Source organism: Mirounga leonina, unplaced genomic scaffold (assembly GCF_011800145.1).
Source record: "Mirounga leonina isolate KUSES-001 unplaced genomic scaffold, KU_Mleo_1.0 Mir_91, whole genome shotgun sequence".
NCBI classification, from domain to species: Eukaryota; Metazoa; Chordata; class Mammalia; order Carnivora; family Phocidae; genus Mirounga; species Mirounga leonina.
The window spans coordinates 11,140,122-11,154,275 of NW_023270839.1; the positions used below are offsets into that span (position 1 = coordinate 11,140,122).

General features: G+C 43.9%; 1 protein-coding gene across 1 annotated transcript in view; it reads right to left on the bottom strand.

The window, feature by feature from the left end:
* Positions 1–14,154, bottom strand: part of RYR3 (ryanodine receptor 3) — a 508,260-nt gene that overhangs the window by 72,610 nt on the left and 421,496 nt on the right. The window contains exons 63-65 of the mRNA XM_034994885.1: positions 12,034–12,272; positions 10,547–10,628; positions 2,187–2,317 (exon numbers count right to left, since the gene is read on the bottom strand). Coding sequence (XP_034850776.1) covers positions 2,187–2,317; positions 10,547–10,628; positions 12,034–12,272 — 452 coding nt within the window. The remainder of the gene's footprint in view (positions 1–2,186; positions 2,318–10,546; positions 10,629–12,033; positions 12,273–14,154) is intronic.

Genomic DNA, 14,154 nt, shown 5'->3' on the forward strand with positions numbered 1-14,154 from the left:
TAATTTTTGTTTCATGTTACATTAAATCATTATAATTCTTTCTAGTTGGGAGTCCAAACCTTGTTTCCCTGCTTGAAGCTCCTCTGTTCTATTCCACTGACTTCCAGTAGGATCACAATTCATCCACATAGGAGGACTCTCCCTTCCATCTCCCTGGGAGCAGATATATAACCTGTCTTGGATTCCAGTTCTGGAGTATTCTAGAAAACTTTTTCTGTAAAGGGCCAGATAGTAAATAGACACTGTAGGCCCCAGAAAATCTTTGCCACCATGACTCAACTCTGTCCCTGAGGTTGAACTGGAGCAGAATGTGCCACTTGAAAATATGCCTCTTGGCATAAGGATTATTTGGGGCTGATTATTTTTAAGAATCTACAAACACGGGAGAAACTCTGAAAACAGAGTAGAAGTTACCCCTGTGTAAGAGAAATCTAAATTTTATAAAGGAAATTTACATTAGAAAGGGGGCCTGTACCAGGCAGTGAGCTATTTACCAGAGATCACTTTTTCATCTGAGAGACTCATCTGCAGGGCAGGGCAAACGTTTACCAAATGTTTCCACTTCTCCCCTGTCAATTGCCTTCTTCCTTTTGAATCCCCAGACCCTTATCTCTTTCCTTAGCTCTGAACTCTTGTCTATAAGCCTCAATCTGCTGGCTGCATTCTGAGTCTCATATCTTTGTGGGGCTCCTATAGGTACTAATGTGTATATAATTACATTTTTTTTTTCTCCTGTTAATCTGTTTTTTTGGGGGGGTCTCAGCCAAGAACAATTAAGAGTAGAGAGAAAATTACTTTTCCTCCCCTACGTAGGGCTAAAGCAGCCACAGACAACATGTAAATGAGTAGGTGAGACCATGTTCCAATAAAACACTATTTACAAAAATAGGCAGCAGCCAGATAAGGCCCATAGCCATAGTTTACCTACTGCTGTTCTAGAACTTAGTGTGTCAACACCCCTGTTAACTTCTCTTTCTTGCATAATTTCAATCCCTCCTGGTGTTTTTCTTTTTTTTTAAATTTAAATTCAATTAGCCAACATATAGTACATCATTAATTTTTGATGTAGTGTTCAATGATTAATTGTGTGTAACACCCAGTGCTCATCACATCACATGCCCTCCTTAATGCCCATCACCCAGTTATCCCATCCCCCCACCCACCTCCCTTTCCGCAACCCTCAGTTGGTTTCCCAGAGTCAAGAATCTCTCATGGTTTGTCTCCCTCTAATTTCTTCCCATTCAGTTTTCCCTCCCTTCCCCTATGATCCTCTACACTATTTCTTATGTTCCACATATGAGTGAAACTATATGATAAATGTCTTTCTCTGACTGACTTATTTCACTTAGCATAATACCCTCCAGTTCTACCCACGTCGATGTAAATTGTGGGTATTCATCATTTCTGATCGCTGAGTAATATTCCATTGTATATATGGACCACAACCTTCTTTATCTATATTTATCTGTTGAAGGACATCTCAGCTCCTTCCACAGTTTGGGTATTGCGGACATTGCAGCTATGAACATTGGGGTGCAGGTGCCTCTTCTTTTTACTACATCTGTGTCTTTGGGGTAAATACCCAGTAGTGCAATTGTTGGGTCATACGGTAGCTCTATTTTTAACTTCTTGAGGAACCTCCATATTGTTTTCCAGAGTGGCTGTACCAGCTTGCATTCCCACCAACAGTGTAAGAGGTTGGTGTTTTCCTATGCTTTATTTTTTACAATGATAGACAGCATGTGGTCATCATCTTTGGAAACACAGCCTCTCCCTGACCTTGAAAAGTACAATTAGGTTGCTAGTGCACGTGTGCACCTTCTGATGGCACTCTGCAGAGGAACTAATAAAGAAGTCATGTCCCCACGTGCAGAAGGGGACTTGAGGCCAGGGCAGACAAGAGAGCCTAAGGCTTTAGGATGGGAAGGGATTTAGAAATCAACCACACTGTCTCATTCTACAGAAGAGGAAGCCAAAGTCCAGTGATAACAAAGTACTTGCCTATGTCCATGTTTCCAGTAAAATGGAGACACACAACATGGACCCTAGCTTTGACCTCCTGGCCCCTCTCAGACTATATAAACCAAAAGTGCTGCAAGGCTGCTGTTCCCTGCCTGAGGGGCCTTCCTTCCTGGCTGCTCTCCTCTCAACACACGGGTTGATGACCTCTGAGGGAAGATACTTACTAGACCTCTCCCTGGGGGTTTTGGTGTTGAAGACTGAGAGTGGATTGTAGCGGTTAAGGGTGGGCTCCAGGAATGCCACTGGGATGGCAGCTGCCAGTGAGGCCAGACATTCTCCAAGGGCAGGACGTTGCCTGGAAACAAAGAAGTCCATTTAGAAGTGGTGCTACCACATACTGGCCCCATGCATGGTGGGCTAGGCCCCTTTCTCAAGATGTCTCAGGCCACCTCCCCATAGATTACTCTACTGGACATCCCTGGATCTTGGGCTCAGCAAGATTACAAGCACTTCTCCCTCCCCGCATCTTTCTCTGGACCCTGACCATTGGTGTACAATGGTCTTACCACATGGACCCCAGTTCTTAAAACTGGTGAAGGCAATATAATAATACACTTTGTAGCTTTGTTCTTCTCTCCCAGCATTTCTGAGAAGTTTTGCCATCATTCAAATTGAATTTGATCCTCTCTCTCTTCTCAAAATGTTTTGAAATCTTCTGTGTAATCTCTGTGTGTCTATTCCCTGCTTTGGATGGAGCTGGTGTTTGCCGGTGAGAACAATAGATAATGGGCCCAAAGCACCAATAAGACACAAAATAAAAGACCTGCCTTGCAAGAGAAGCACATCCTAAAGCACATTGCTTGATTTAGAGGAAAGACCTCTAATACCTGTTAACTTCTCACAAATATTCTACACAAATATTTGAGTGTCCATCATGTATAAAGTTCTGGGTCTAAAGTATGTCTGTGAAATGAGCAACCAAACAAGAACAAAATGCTTAGGATTCCTTGTTCAGATTTCCAGTTCTCCAACTGGGAGAACTTGTGCTTGCTTGCCTGCTAGCCAAGTCAGCAAGGGTAAGTAATGGGAACCAGCCATTGGCTGGTTAAAGCAGAGCTGGTACTGAGATTGTGTTTCCCCTCCTGGACCTGGGCTTAGCCCTGGAGTCGTACTGGCTAGCTCAGCGGGTCCCTTCTCCCAGTGAGTCACACAGTGACAGTGCTGGCTTGAAGGGGCCCTGTATGGGCACTGACATCTATTGCTTTCTGATGAATGAGAGACCAGCCATCTGTTTTTTCATCATCAGTGTCTTCTTTCTGTCAATTACCGGCATTCAATCACTGTCAGACTACACACCTGTTATGTGAGTTACACACGTGATGTCAGTTCCCAAAGAAGGAGGAAAATGTCTTCAAACTAATACTATGAGTCCTTTCTTAGACCATGATACAAAGATAATTAGTGGAAAATGCAGACGACAGGTCTATAATTAAGAAGTGGGGGTGCCTGCGTGGCTCAGATGGTTAAGCATCTGCCTTCGGCTCAGGTCATGATCCCAGGGACCTGGGATCGAGCCCCACATCGGGCTCCCTGCTCGGTGCAGAGCCTGCTTCTCCCTCTTCCGCTGCCATTCTCTCCGCTTGTGCTCTCTGGCTCTATCTCTCTGTCAAATAAATAAATAAAATCTAAAAAAAAAAAAAAAAAAGTGGATGGGGCTTACAGTGTTTGAACATATCTTGTTTGCCTTCCTTTGTGTCTGACCAGTCGGAATGAGTGCTGATGCTGTGTATCTGAAGCCCACTAGCAGAGTCCCTGGGAGCTGAGGGTGTCAGGCTGCATCTTGGGGGATGTTAACGGGACCATCATGGGGAAAACTGCCAGCTAGAGAGGGCACACTTGGAGCCAGGAGCAAAAGCTTACACGCCTACTGCAGTTCTGTGCAAACAGAAAGGCATTCAGCCCTCAGGGTTCCCTTCAGCTCCCCACCAAAACCTGAACTGAAGGCTGGGTTAATTGCCCTTCACTGTGATAACGGCCAACAATTCCAACAGCACCAAGAAGCCAGAATGTGAAAAGTGTAGGGTCTCTGGATGTGAATAACAAGCATTTACTACAGGGTGGAGGTGGGGGGTGGCTAGGAGAGCCACGGTCTGCTGAGGAGTAAGCCACAGAGTCTGAACATTAGCCTTTGTCTTCCAGATAGTAAAAAGCCAAGCCCTTCTTAGAACCCTGAAGCAGTGGATAAAATAACATATTTATGGTCTAATTACAAGAATTAGGATCAACGTGCCACTTGATTATAGCAGAGAAAGAGACACACTTGAACTGGCTTAAAACTGTGATCTTAATTGGTCCCCCCCAAAATAACTTGATATGGCTATCTGGGGTAGAATCAGAACCTGCAAGGGTCTAAGAACTGCTGAGAGGCACTAGGAATCTGCTGCACCAGAGGGAGGAGGGTGGAGGGAGATGGTGGGTGAACGAGTGAGTAGAAAGCTGTCTTGGAATCCATCCCCCCACACCCCCCATCTTCTGTCATGTTACCAAACTTATGGAAAAAGTCACCTTTTGATTAATTTATTTAAAAAAATTTTTTTTGAAGATTTTATGTATTTATTTGACAGAGAGAGCGAGTAAGCGAGCACAGGCAGGGGGAGCGGCAGGCAGAGGGAGAGGGAGAAGCAGGCTCCCTGCGGAGCAGGGAGCCTGATGCGGGACTCGATCCTAGGACCCCGGGATCACGACCTGAGCCGAAGGCAGCCACCTAACCAAATGAGCCACCCAGGTGCCCACCTTTTGATTAATTTAAAGGACAATTAATATATGTGGTTTTAATCCTCATCTTCTATCTTCTTAGGCTCAGCTTTTAGGGGACTAGCTGACAGTTTGCTTAGCTGTGAAGTGTTTGAGCAGAGAACTTTAAAATCAGCCTCCAGCAAGCAAGCAATCACTTCTCCTTGCGCTGGAGGTGTGACTGTGAGTGCCCCCCTCCGGGTCTGCTCTGGGGGCTCAGCAGCAGCCCTCAGACAGACCAGGTCCTCTGTGTCCTGTGTACCGAGCTGCCCGGCTCCCGCTGCAGCCTGCACCCCTGCCGGAAGGCGAGGGAGTGAGACGTAGGCTTCTCTGTGGGGACCCTCTGCACCATGACCTCCCTTCGGAGCAAGCCTCACTGTTTCAACCAACCACAGTGGCCACTGAGGAGAAATACTCTATTTCCTCAGTCTTGCCTTTCTGGGAGGAGGAAAGAAGAAGCTAAGCCGTGAGGGTGAAAGAAATGCCAGAGGGAGAGCACTGATGAAAGAAAATCTGGGCGAAAATCAGGATGACAAGGGGTAAGGTCAAATCTGAGCGCAAACTCTACTTGGCCCAGCAAGATGAACCTTGGAAACAGCGGGGCCGGAGTTGCCTTGGTGATAACTGGACCCATTCTTCTTCTCTTTTCTCTTTCTCTCATCAAATTAAAGTCCCGATCTCACAAAAGTGGATTTCTAGAAAGTTAGTGGGACACAAAGGCAACCCGTGGGGCAAAAGACAGTTTTCCAGTGTTATGCTGCCTCGGGGACATGCATTCCCTGTGCTCTCTGATATTAATTACGGACAAAGCTGAGTCTCAACAAGCTCACAGCAGGGCATTTTCTAGTCTAGGGCACACAATGATGCTAATTAGCCATTTGGCCAACAGGCATAAACAACATGTTCTCCTGGTTTCGCTGTGAAAAGTTCTGTAAAAGTAAAGCCCACAAGTCTGCCAATGACCTTGGCCCCCAGACCCCAAGAGGGCCTGAGGAAATGCCTGCTGTTAGAATGCTTCTCTGGTCATTAGCGCCCCCAGGGGGCAGTGTGGGTATGGACTGAGCCGAATGAGGGCTACTGAAACAGCTCCAGCCACCAAAGGGTCTACTTGAAAAGTCTGTTCACTGGATGTGGAACTCTCTTTCTCTTTCCACTTCAGTTCCTACTGCCTAGCACAGTATCTTTCATATAGTAAAACTTGGTCAATGGTGACAGGTTGAAGAGGGTGCGATTTGTATTTCAATTTTTGTTACTTTCTAATTTAATAAGTTGCAGGCTCTCCTTGTCTATCTCTCGATTTTATTTCCACGGATCCATATCTAACCTCTCAAATGTCTATTGTTAGGGATCCAGGCAGATTGAAAGTCATCACAGTAATAAGAATTATGCCTTGTACCTATCTGGTGTTTTTGCAATTTTGAGAGTACCTTCATGTATGTTCCAAAGGATGCTAAGGAGAGGAAGTAATATGTAGAGGAGGGGCAGAAAGCAGAGGCAGGCCACGGCTCTAGATCAGCAACACAAGTCCCCTCAGAGGCTTAGGGAAGGTGTGCAATGTTTGGCCAGAAACAACTGGTCATAGGCCGCAGGACAGGAAGGAATAAATGTCTCTAAAGTGTGAAGGGGAAAAACACCGTTTTCATTTGAAATAAAATGAAGGTTCCAATGCTTCATTCAATTCCAAGTTTCGCTTCTTGACCAACCCCCCTCAAATGCTGTGATCAAAGTAACTCCCCATCAAAGAAGGCAAGTATTCTCTGTGGTTAAATGCATAAGCCTTTACCTTTTGCTGAAAATTTGTTGAAGACTACTTGTCAGTGACCTCAGTGTTGTCTCAAGTGGAACATATCCCAAAAGAAAGGTCTCTATTCTGTTTCAATGACCTTCTTTTCTTTACTGCCAACCCTGTCACTGAGGTGTCTAGAGTCTCTCCCACCCACAATGCAAGCTGTAGCTGGAAACCAGATATTTAGTGGTTCCCTTACAACCCTGCAGACATTCATTAGCCACTTTAGCAAAAGATGGCAGAGAAATGGTGTATTTGACTGAAGTTTCCTCCCTAAAGCGCACAAGAAATGGAGAAAAAATTGGGAAGACATTGAAATCTTTGCTGAAATAAGAAAATGTGTGATAATGTCAAGCCACAAAGTATGGACCAAATCAAGTGGGGACGCTGAAACTGAAACATACTTTCTGGGCTAAGAGCAGAGTGTAGAAATCTCTGGAAGTAAATATGGGGATTCTGAGGAGCCCAGAATATGAACTTGTGCTTGAAACAATGAAGGGTGTGGGGAGGTCCAGGGAGACCTACGGGGGATGCAGGACCAGGTTCATACTGCAGAGAAGCAGGCAGGACAGAGTAGGGAAGAAGTATACATGCCATCATTCCTGTGACCTGGACTCCGAGCCTGGAGAGGACACTGGACAGGAAGTAGAGTGCAAGAGTGAGAGGTAACCTGTCCTGTAGCTGCTGACTCAAGTCCTCTACTGGATGGAATAAACCTACTTTACTTTTTTATTTATTTTAAAAAAATATTTAATTAATTTATTTGACAGAGAGAGAACACGCACAAGCAGGGGGAGCAGCAGGGAGAGGGAGAGAGAGAGAGGGAGAAGCAGGCTCCCCGCTGAGCAGGGAGCCCGATGTGGGGCTCAATCCCAGGACCCTGGGATCATGACCTGAGCTGAAGGCAGACGCTTAACTGACCAGGCACCCAGTCACCCGGAATAAACCTACTTTAAATGACTATACAAGAGCCCTATGTCTTTAGGTTGCACTAAAAATTTTACCTGTGACCTCTCATCTGGGCCAGTTGCTTACTTTTGTTGGGGGAGACACCAAAGGCTAGAGGTGGATGCACTCTAGTGTTAAAGGCACTCTGGGTAGAGTGAGGGAGTCCTGAGCCAGTTTGTCAGATGTGAAGCTGGATGATGCTTCTTCCCCATACACTCCTTCAACACGCCCCCCGCCCCCAGACACGTGCACACATGCTCTTTTCCATTCTTGAAAACTAGCAATTAGCTAATGATCAAGAAGTAGATGAGAAACATGGTTCTAAGGAAGAATTATCCAGGAAGAAATACAGAAAAACTCTTTTTGATACATTCACAGAAAATAAAGAAAATAAAGAGAGTCAGGAACATGGAGAAAGTTTGAGAAATACCTTACAAACCCAAAACAGGAAAGAGCAACTAGCTAAAAGTTACTTGGGAGAAAATGAGAAATGTGGAAGATTAAGGAAAAGCCAATAAACCTCTCCCTGAATAACAGCTAGGGAACCCCCCCCCCCCGCAATTACAAAATAAAGTGAAAGATTTGTAAAAAATGGAAGACCCAGTTCTGAATACTGAGGGGGCATATTAAGTTCTGAGGAGAAGCAGAGGGGACTGATATAGAATAAGCACATCCCGGAACATATTATAGGAACTTACTGAGCTTCAAGACTGAAGAAGGAATCCAACGAACGGCCAGTTTTTCCCCTCCCACTGCAAAGTCATGTGTAAGTCAGTAAATCACCTGGCCTAGGGCGTATTGTCAGAATACAAAGAAGCAAAGTCTATATGCTTCTGAGGGAAAAAAAAATTATGACCCAAGGATTTTACCACAGAAATTGTTCACAAAATCAAGGGGTAATATTCCAAAATATGCAAGGATTCAAGAGTATCTAAGAACTCTTAAAGAAACAAATACTTAATGATGAATCTGGCCAACCAAGACACAAAACAAAATAAAAAATTTGGAATGGGAAAGTCATGGTTCAAAAGGATTGGCTATTCGGTGAATCAATACAAACTAAGGTAAACAACTCAGGAAATATTGGTTCTAGAATAGAATGTAAATGTTATAAGAAATTATTATTATGATTTTAGAGAGCGAGAGCGAGAGAGCACGCATGTGTGTGTGCGAGTGCGGGGGGGGGGAGGCTGGGGGTGGGGAGGGCAGAGAGAGAGGGAGAGAGAATCTTAAGTAGGCTCCATGCCCACTGCAAAGCCCAATGCAGGGCTCAATCCCACGACTCTGGGATCATGACCTGAGCCGAAATCAATATTTGGAGGCTTAACCGACTGAGCCACCCAGGAATCCCTGTTTTAAAAAATTATAGAGCAAAAAAGGAAAGGTAGAAAAGATAGCTAGGAATACAAGTGTACCAAATTTGCTTACCTTTTTAAAGTAGAAAGGTAATGACATTTTATCTAAATAATAAATCTAAAAATAGGAGTTGAATGGTAAAGGAATTCAGTTTTTTAGCTTCATCCAACAGGACAAAGTTGCAAAGCAATATGGATATTATGATCCCACATGTGTACGAATGTACATGTGTAGAAAATATCTGGAATGACATACACCAAATTGTTAATAGTGGTTTCCTTTGGGAACTGGATCAGCTTGTTCGGATTCAAGATTTCTGAATTGCATTTCTGGTACCAAAATGTGCACTTGTTTAAAACCATAGCTAATCTGACAGCCAAGAATGGTAAAGGTCCAGGGCTGTATCACATAGAAACTCATTAAACACTCAAGTAACAGCCTCATGTCTCTTGAGTTTTTCTGCAAGCTTTAACCACAGGAACTCTGAAAGCTATTTGGAAGCTGTGATTATGAAGAAATAGACATTTCTTCAACGTTTTTTGGTCACTAGCATATGATTTAGCTTGGCTATACAGTATTGCTTCTCCAATCACATACATTTACCAGCCATCTGTTAGAAAACAAAATTCCACTGAGTAAATCTGAAGCTCTCATTGTCTTTAAGTGATTCATGAATCTGGCAACATCCCATCTAGCAAGTAGCGGAGTGCTTGGAGGAGATGGTACAAAATGGAAAGTTTTTATAGGAAGAAGAGTGGGACAACAAAGTCAGAAGCCAAAGAAAAAAAAGGAAAGTTTGGTCCAGGCTAGGTAGCTTTCCCTTAGGGGGAAGACCTGGGGGTCTTATCCTGCAGATTACCTCATCTTCCTTTAGGGGATTGAGAGGGCCCTTGTGACAGATAACCTCATTGGCACCTATTAGAAAACTCCTGACTTACCAGTTAAGATTTAGATTTCTGCAGGAGGTTGAAATTGCAATTAGGCGGGCACCCGGGTTAAGTGTCTGCCTTTGGCTCAGGTCATGATCCTGGGATCATGGTCTTGGGATCGAGCCCCGCGTGGGGCTCCCTGCTCAGCGGGGAGTCCGCTTCTCCCTCTCCCTCTGCCCTTCCACCCTGCTAGTACTCTCTCTTGTACTCTCTCCCTCTCAAATATATAAATAAAATCTTAAAAAAAAAAAAAAAAAAGAAAAGAAACTGCAACGAGGTTAGGTATTAAGCCCTGTTTTGGTGACTTGGCCTAGCCCAAGTAATGCCAATTTGGGCCTGTGGTTTTCTTTTTAACTTAGCTCCAGAGAAGTCATAAATCTCAATAGCCTCACTACATTTTAATATTGTCATAAACATTTAATGACCTAGGCTCAAAATCCCCATCCCATTTCAGTGAGCATTTTGATTTTGCTGTACTGAAAAGATGTTGTTAAGTGTTGAAAGACTGTAACATTTTTTTCTTTTTTTAAAAAGATTTTATTTATTTATTTGAGAGCGAAAGAGAGAGAGAGAGAAACAGCATGAGAGGGGAGAGGGTAAGAGGGAGAAGCAGGCTCCCCGCTGAGCCAGGAGCCCGATGTGGGACTCGATCCCAGGACTCTGGGATCATGACCTGAGCTGGAGGCAGTTGCTTAACCAACTGAGCCACCCAGGCGCCCTGTAACATTTTTCTAAGCCTTGCACATGTAAGCCTCTTTTGTTCACTAATTACCTTTCAACATAGATATTCTTTCCAGTCCCAAGGGAGTAGAGGCTGCACAGTATGTGGTAGCATGAAATCTGCACATCACCTACTGGAAAGAACAGAAAAGAGCAGTCATTACCATGCTGCAATCCCAGCACTTCACCTCGGGCACAAGGAAAGGGTCCACCAACAGAAAACATGGCATGACCCAGGAGTTAAAGACAGTGCATGCACCCTGCACTGCCCCCCCAGCCCTCCCCCACCCCTGCATGGTATAGTCCCTTTCTCCCCAGATGCTGGTTACTGAACTGGGAGAGAACCCACTGACAGAAGAACGCCCTCCACTGAGTCATCTCCGTTCCTTTGCGGGCTTTTGATGTGAATCACATTGCTTCTCAGGGAAAGAAATCATTTGACCAATGAGATCCATATGGGATTTTTTTTTTCCAATGGGGGGGGAACACTATAGTTAAATTTTACATATAGTAATATTTCCTTCCTTTGAGAGGAAGAATGCAAGAAATCTGAAGTTTGAATGAGTCTTCTGTTAATTTCCTAGGAAGACATGTAGAACGTCCCTACCTCTTTAGAGATAGACCAAAATTTCTCATGTCCACCTGTCCCAAGTTCTCTGATGGACATTTTTCAAAAAACAATTCAATTATATCATGATTGTGCCATGTTTTCCTGAGGGAAGGGCATGTTCCACTTAGGAATCCACAGAGTTGAATTCATCGGCTACATGCCCCTTCAATGTCTGGAACTCATAATAAGGCAGGGACTAATTGAACATAATGAGAACTAATTTAATTTTTAGGTTTTCAATAAGGAAGGGCATTCTTTCCATGACATGACATAATGAGTTTGGATGCTCCCCCATCCCTTTGCCCTCCTCTATGGAAATAATTGATTTTCATTTGTTCAGGGATATAGCACTCACAGTGTCAGCTATCAACAGTTGGTTAAATTGAATTAAATCATGGGCCAACATTTAAAGTGTGAAACTGAGCTTGATGGCAGAATATTTGCTCTAGGGGCTATATGTGGTACTAAATGCAAACTGAAATAAAACTAACTGACTATGGTCTTCTTCTGAAGGCTCAGATAATGAAATGTTAGCAGCTTTCCTTTGCTCCTGGTATCCAATGAATAAATTAGGGCTTCTTAACAGGAAAATTGGTATCTGAAAAACCCTGGGAGCGAACCTATATCCCCTGCTGGATTACTCAGATAACCTTTTCAAATTAAGTGGGAACACAATGGCTGACAGCTAAGCCAGTGGGTGGAAAATTCTGGTCCTGAATAATAGTGGGGAAAAGATGAAATATTATATACTCAAATTGGAGGATTTCTCCTCCTCTAAGTATTTATTATTTCATTTTTAAACCTAAGAAGAAAACAGCATGGAATAATTATCGCTCTGTTCTACTTTCAAGGTCAACTCAAGTGAATGAGTCACACACTTCTTATCTAGGGCCATGTGCATAGAAATCCACGATAGTAATAGGACTCACAGAGTAAATCCACCCCAAACTGATGCTGAGCAACGTGCTCAAAGATGGATGTCAGGATGGGGAGCAGAGCCACCGTGGTATAGTTAATATTCTGAGACACGCCTTTAATCTGTGTTCTGGAATGGGTAAACTTCCCCAGCTTCAGGTTTTCTGAAGTCTTCTCTAAGTCTTCTGCAGCATTTTCAAAGAATGCTCGTAACCCGGCCTTGACCAGCTCTGAGCCTGACTTCATGACAGTCCTGTAAGCAAACGATGTTCAAGACCAGAAGCATAATCATAATCCAAACCTTTGGCCAACCCCCTTCTTGAAACTGGTGACTTGTAGTTTAACCCAGGCAGACATTTGACACTCCAGTCAACTGAAAACACTAAGTCAGAAGTGGAGAGAACAGTTGGCATCCAGGGAGTCACCTGGATCACACAATCCCAAGGGGGGGCTGACAACAGGATGGTGTTCTCTGTTGGATGGAATTAGCACTCCACTCTTCAGGAAATACAGAGGAGGGTTTAGAATGAAACTGAGTTTAGTCATCCTTTATCAGTATAGTGTCCCAGTTGGCTACGTTCCTCTGTAAATATCTTTTTTTAAAAAAAGATTTATTTATTTGACAGAGAGAGACACAGCAAGAGAGGGAACACAAGCAGGGGGAGTGGGACAGGGAGAAGCAGGCTTCCCGTGGAGCAGGGAGCCTGATGTGGGGCTCGATCCCAGGACCCTGGGATCATGACCTGAGCTGAAGGCAGACGCTTAATGACTGAGCCACCCAGGCGCCCCCCTCTGTAAATATCTAATTAGAAGGAAGGAGAGGTGAGTTTTTCTTAGAGTTAATTACGGGATAAGCTACTTTTATAAGGAGTAGCTAGAAATATTAGCTCTCCCATGATGCAGGACCTCTTAGAGAGAACAAAGAAGTCACGTGAAGTTTAGATTTCTATTAGCTTGCAGGGATGTCCTAGCTTGGAGAAGGAAAGGGAAGAGGGACAGAAAGCCTCTTTTAAAACAGACAGCTTCATCAGACCGCTAGGAGTGGGGGGTGGGGAAACAACTATAGATTGTGCCCTGTGGGAATGGAGATTAACCTCCCCTCAAAACTATTTTATAAAACTTAGAATTGGAACAAGGCTAACAAGTCAACTATTATTTTCCATATTTCAACATCTTATTCACAAGATTATGACAGGCTTGCTTCAAGGACAGATGCTTTTTATCTACAGCATTTTCAGGATAATCATCCAACCAACCAGAAAAATAAAAACAAAGAAATGAAGTCCGTGAGGCTTGCTGCTAGCCTGTAAAGAATCATGAGCTATCTTCCTAACTTTCTAGTCTTGGGTTTTGTCAGGAATGATTATCAAACATGCTGACCTGCATTTAAAAAAAAGGGGGGGGGAACTCTCTCCTAAGGCAGTCTACATGCACCTGGGAATCAAGATTTCTCTTCCTAGCTGCAAGGGATCTGAATCCTCTGAGGTGCCTTGGCCTGATCCTACGAATTTGTGCTGTCCTAATATCACCATGTTTGTTTCTTGTTCTAGGGGTGTAGACCCCTCAAATCCCCTTTAATTATCCTTAACTTTTTTTGGCAACCATTCTTAGTTGGTAGATTTTCATCTTGTGGCCACTCCTTCAGTTGGTTTCTCTTCTGCATACCGTCCTCCTCCCAACTTTGACAAGGGGCTCTGCTTGACAAGTGTGTGAAAGAAAGCTCCCTGTCTGTCCTTGCCACTCCTTCTCTTCCTCATCTCATCAGATCATTTACGCTTATATTACTGGAACTTACACATACATTTGTTAAGACTTCTTTCCCTTTCAGCCATCTTTCCTGCAAGACCTTCAGGCCATGGGTCCAAACACATCTTTGTCTCTGATATATATATATATATATATTTTAAAGATTTTATTTATTTATTTGACAGAGAGAGAGACAGTGAGAGAGGGAACACAAGCAGGGGGAGAGGGAGAAGCAGGCTTCCCGCTGAGCAGGGAGCCCGAGGCGGGGCTCGATCCCAGGACCCTGGGACCATGACCCGAGCCGAAGGCAGACGCTTAACGACTGAGCCACCCAGGTGCCCCTGAAAATGTTTTTTTTTTTTTTTTTTTTTAAAGATTTTATTTATTTA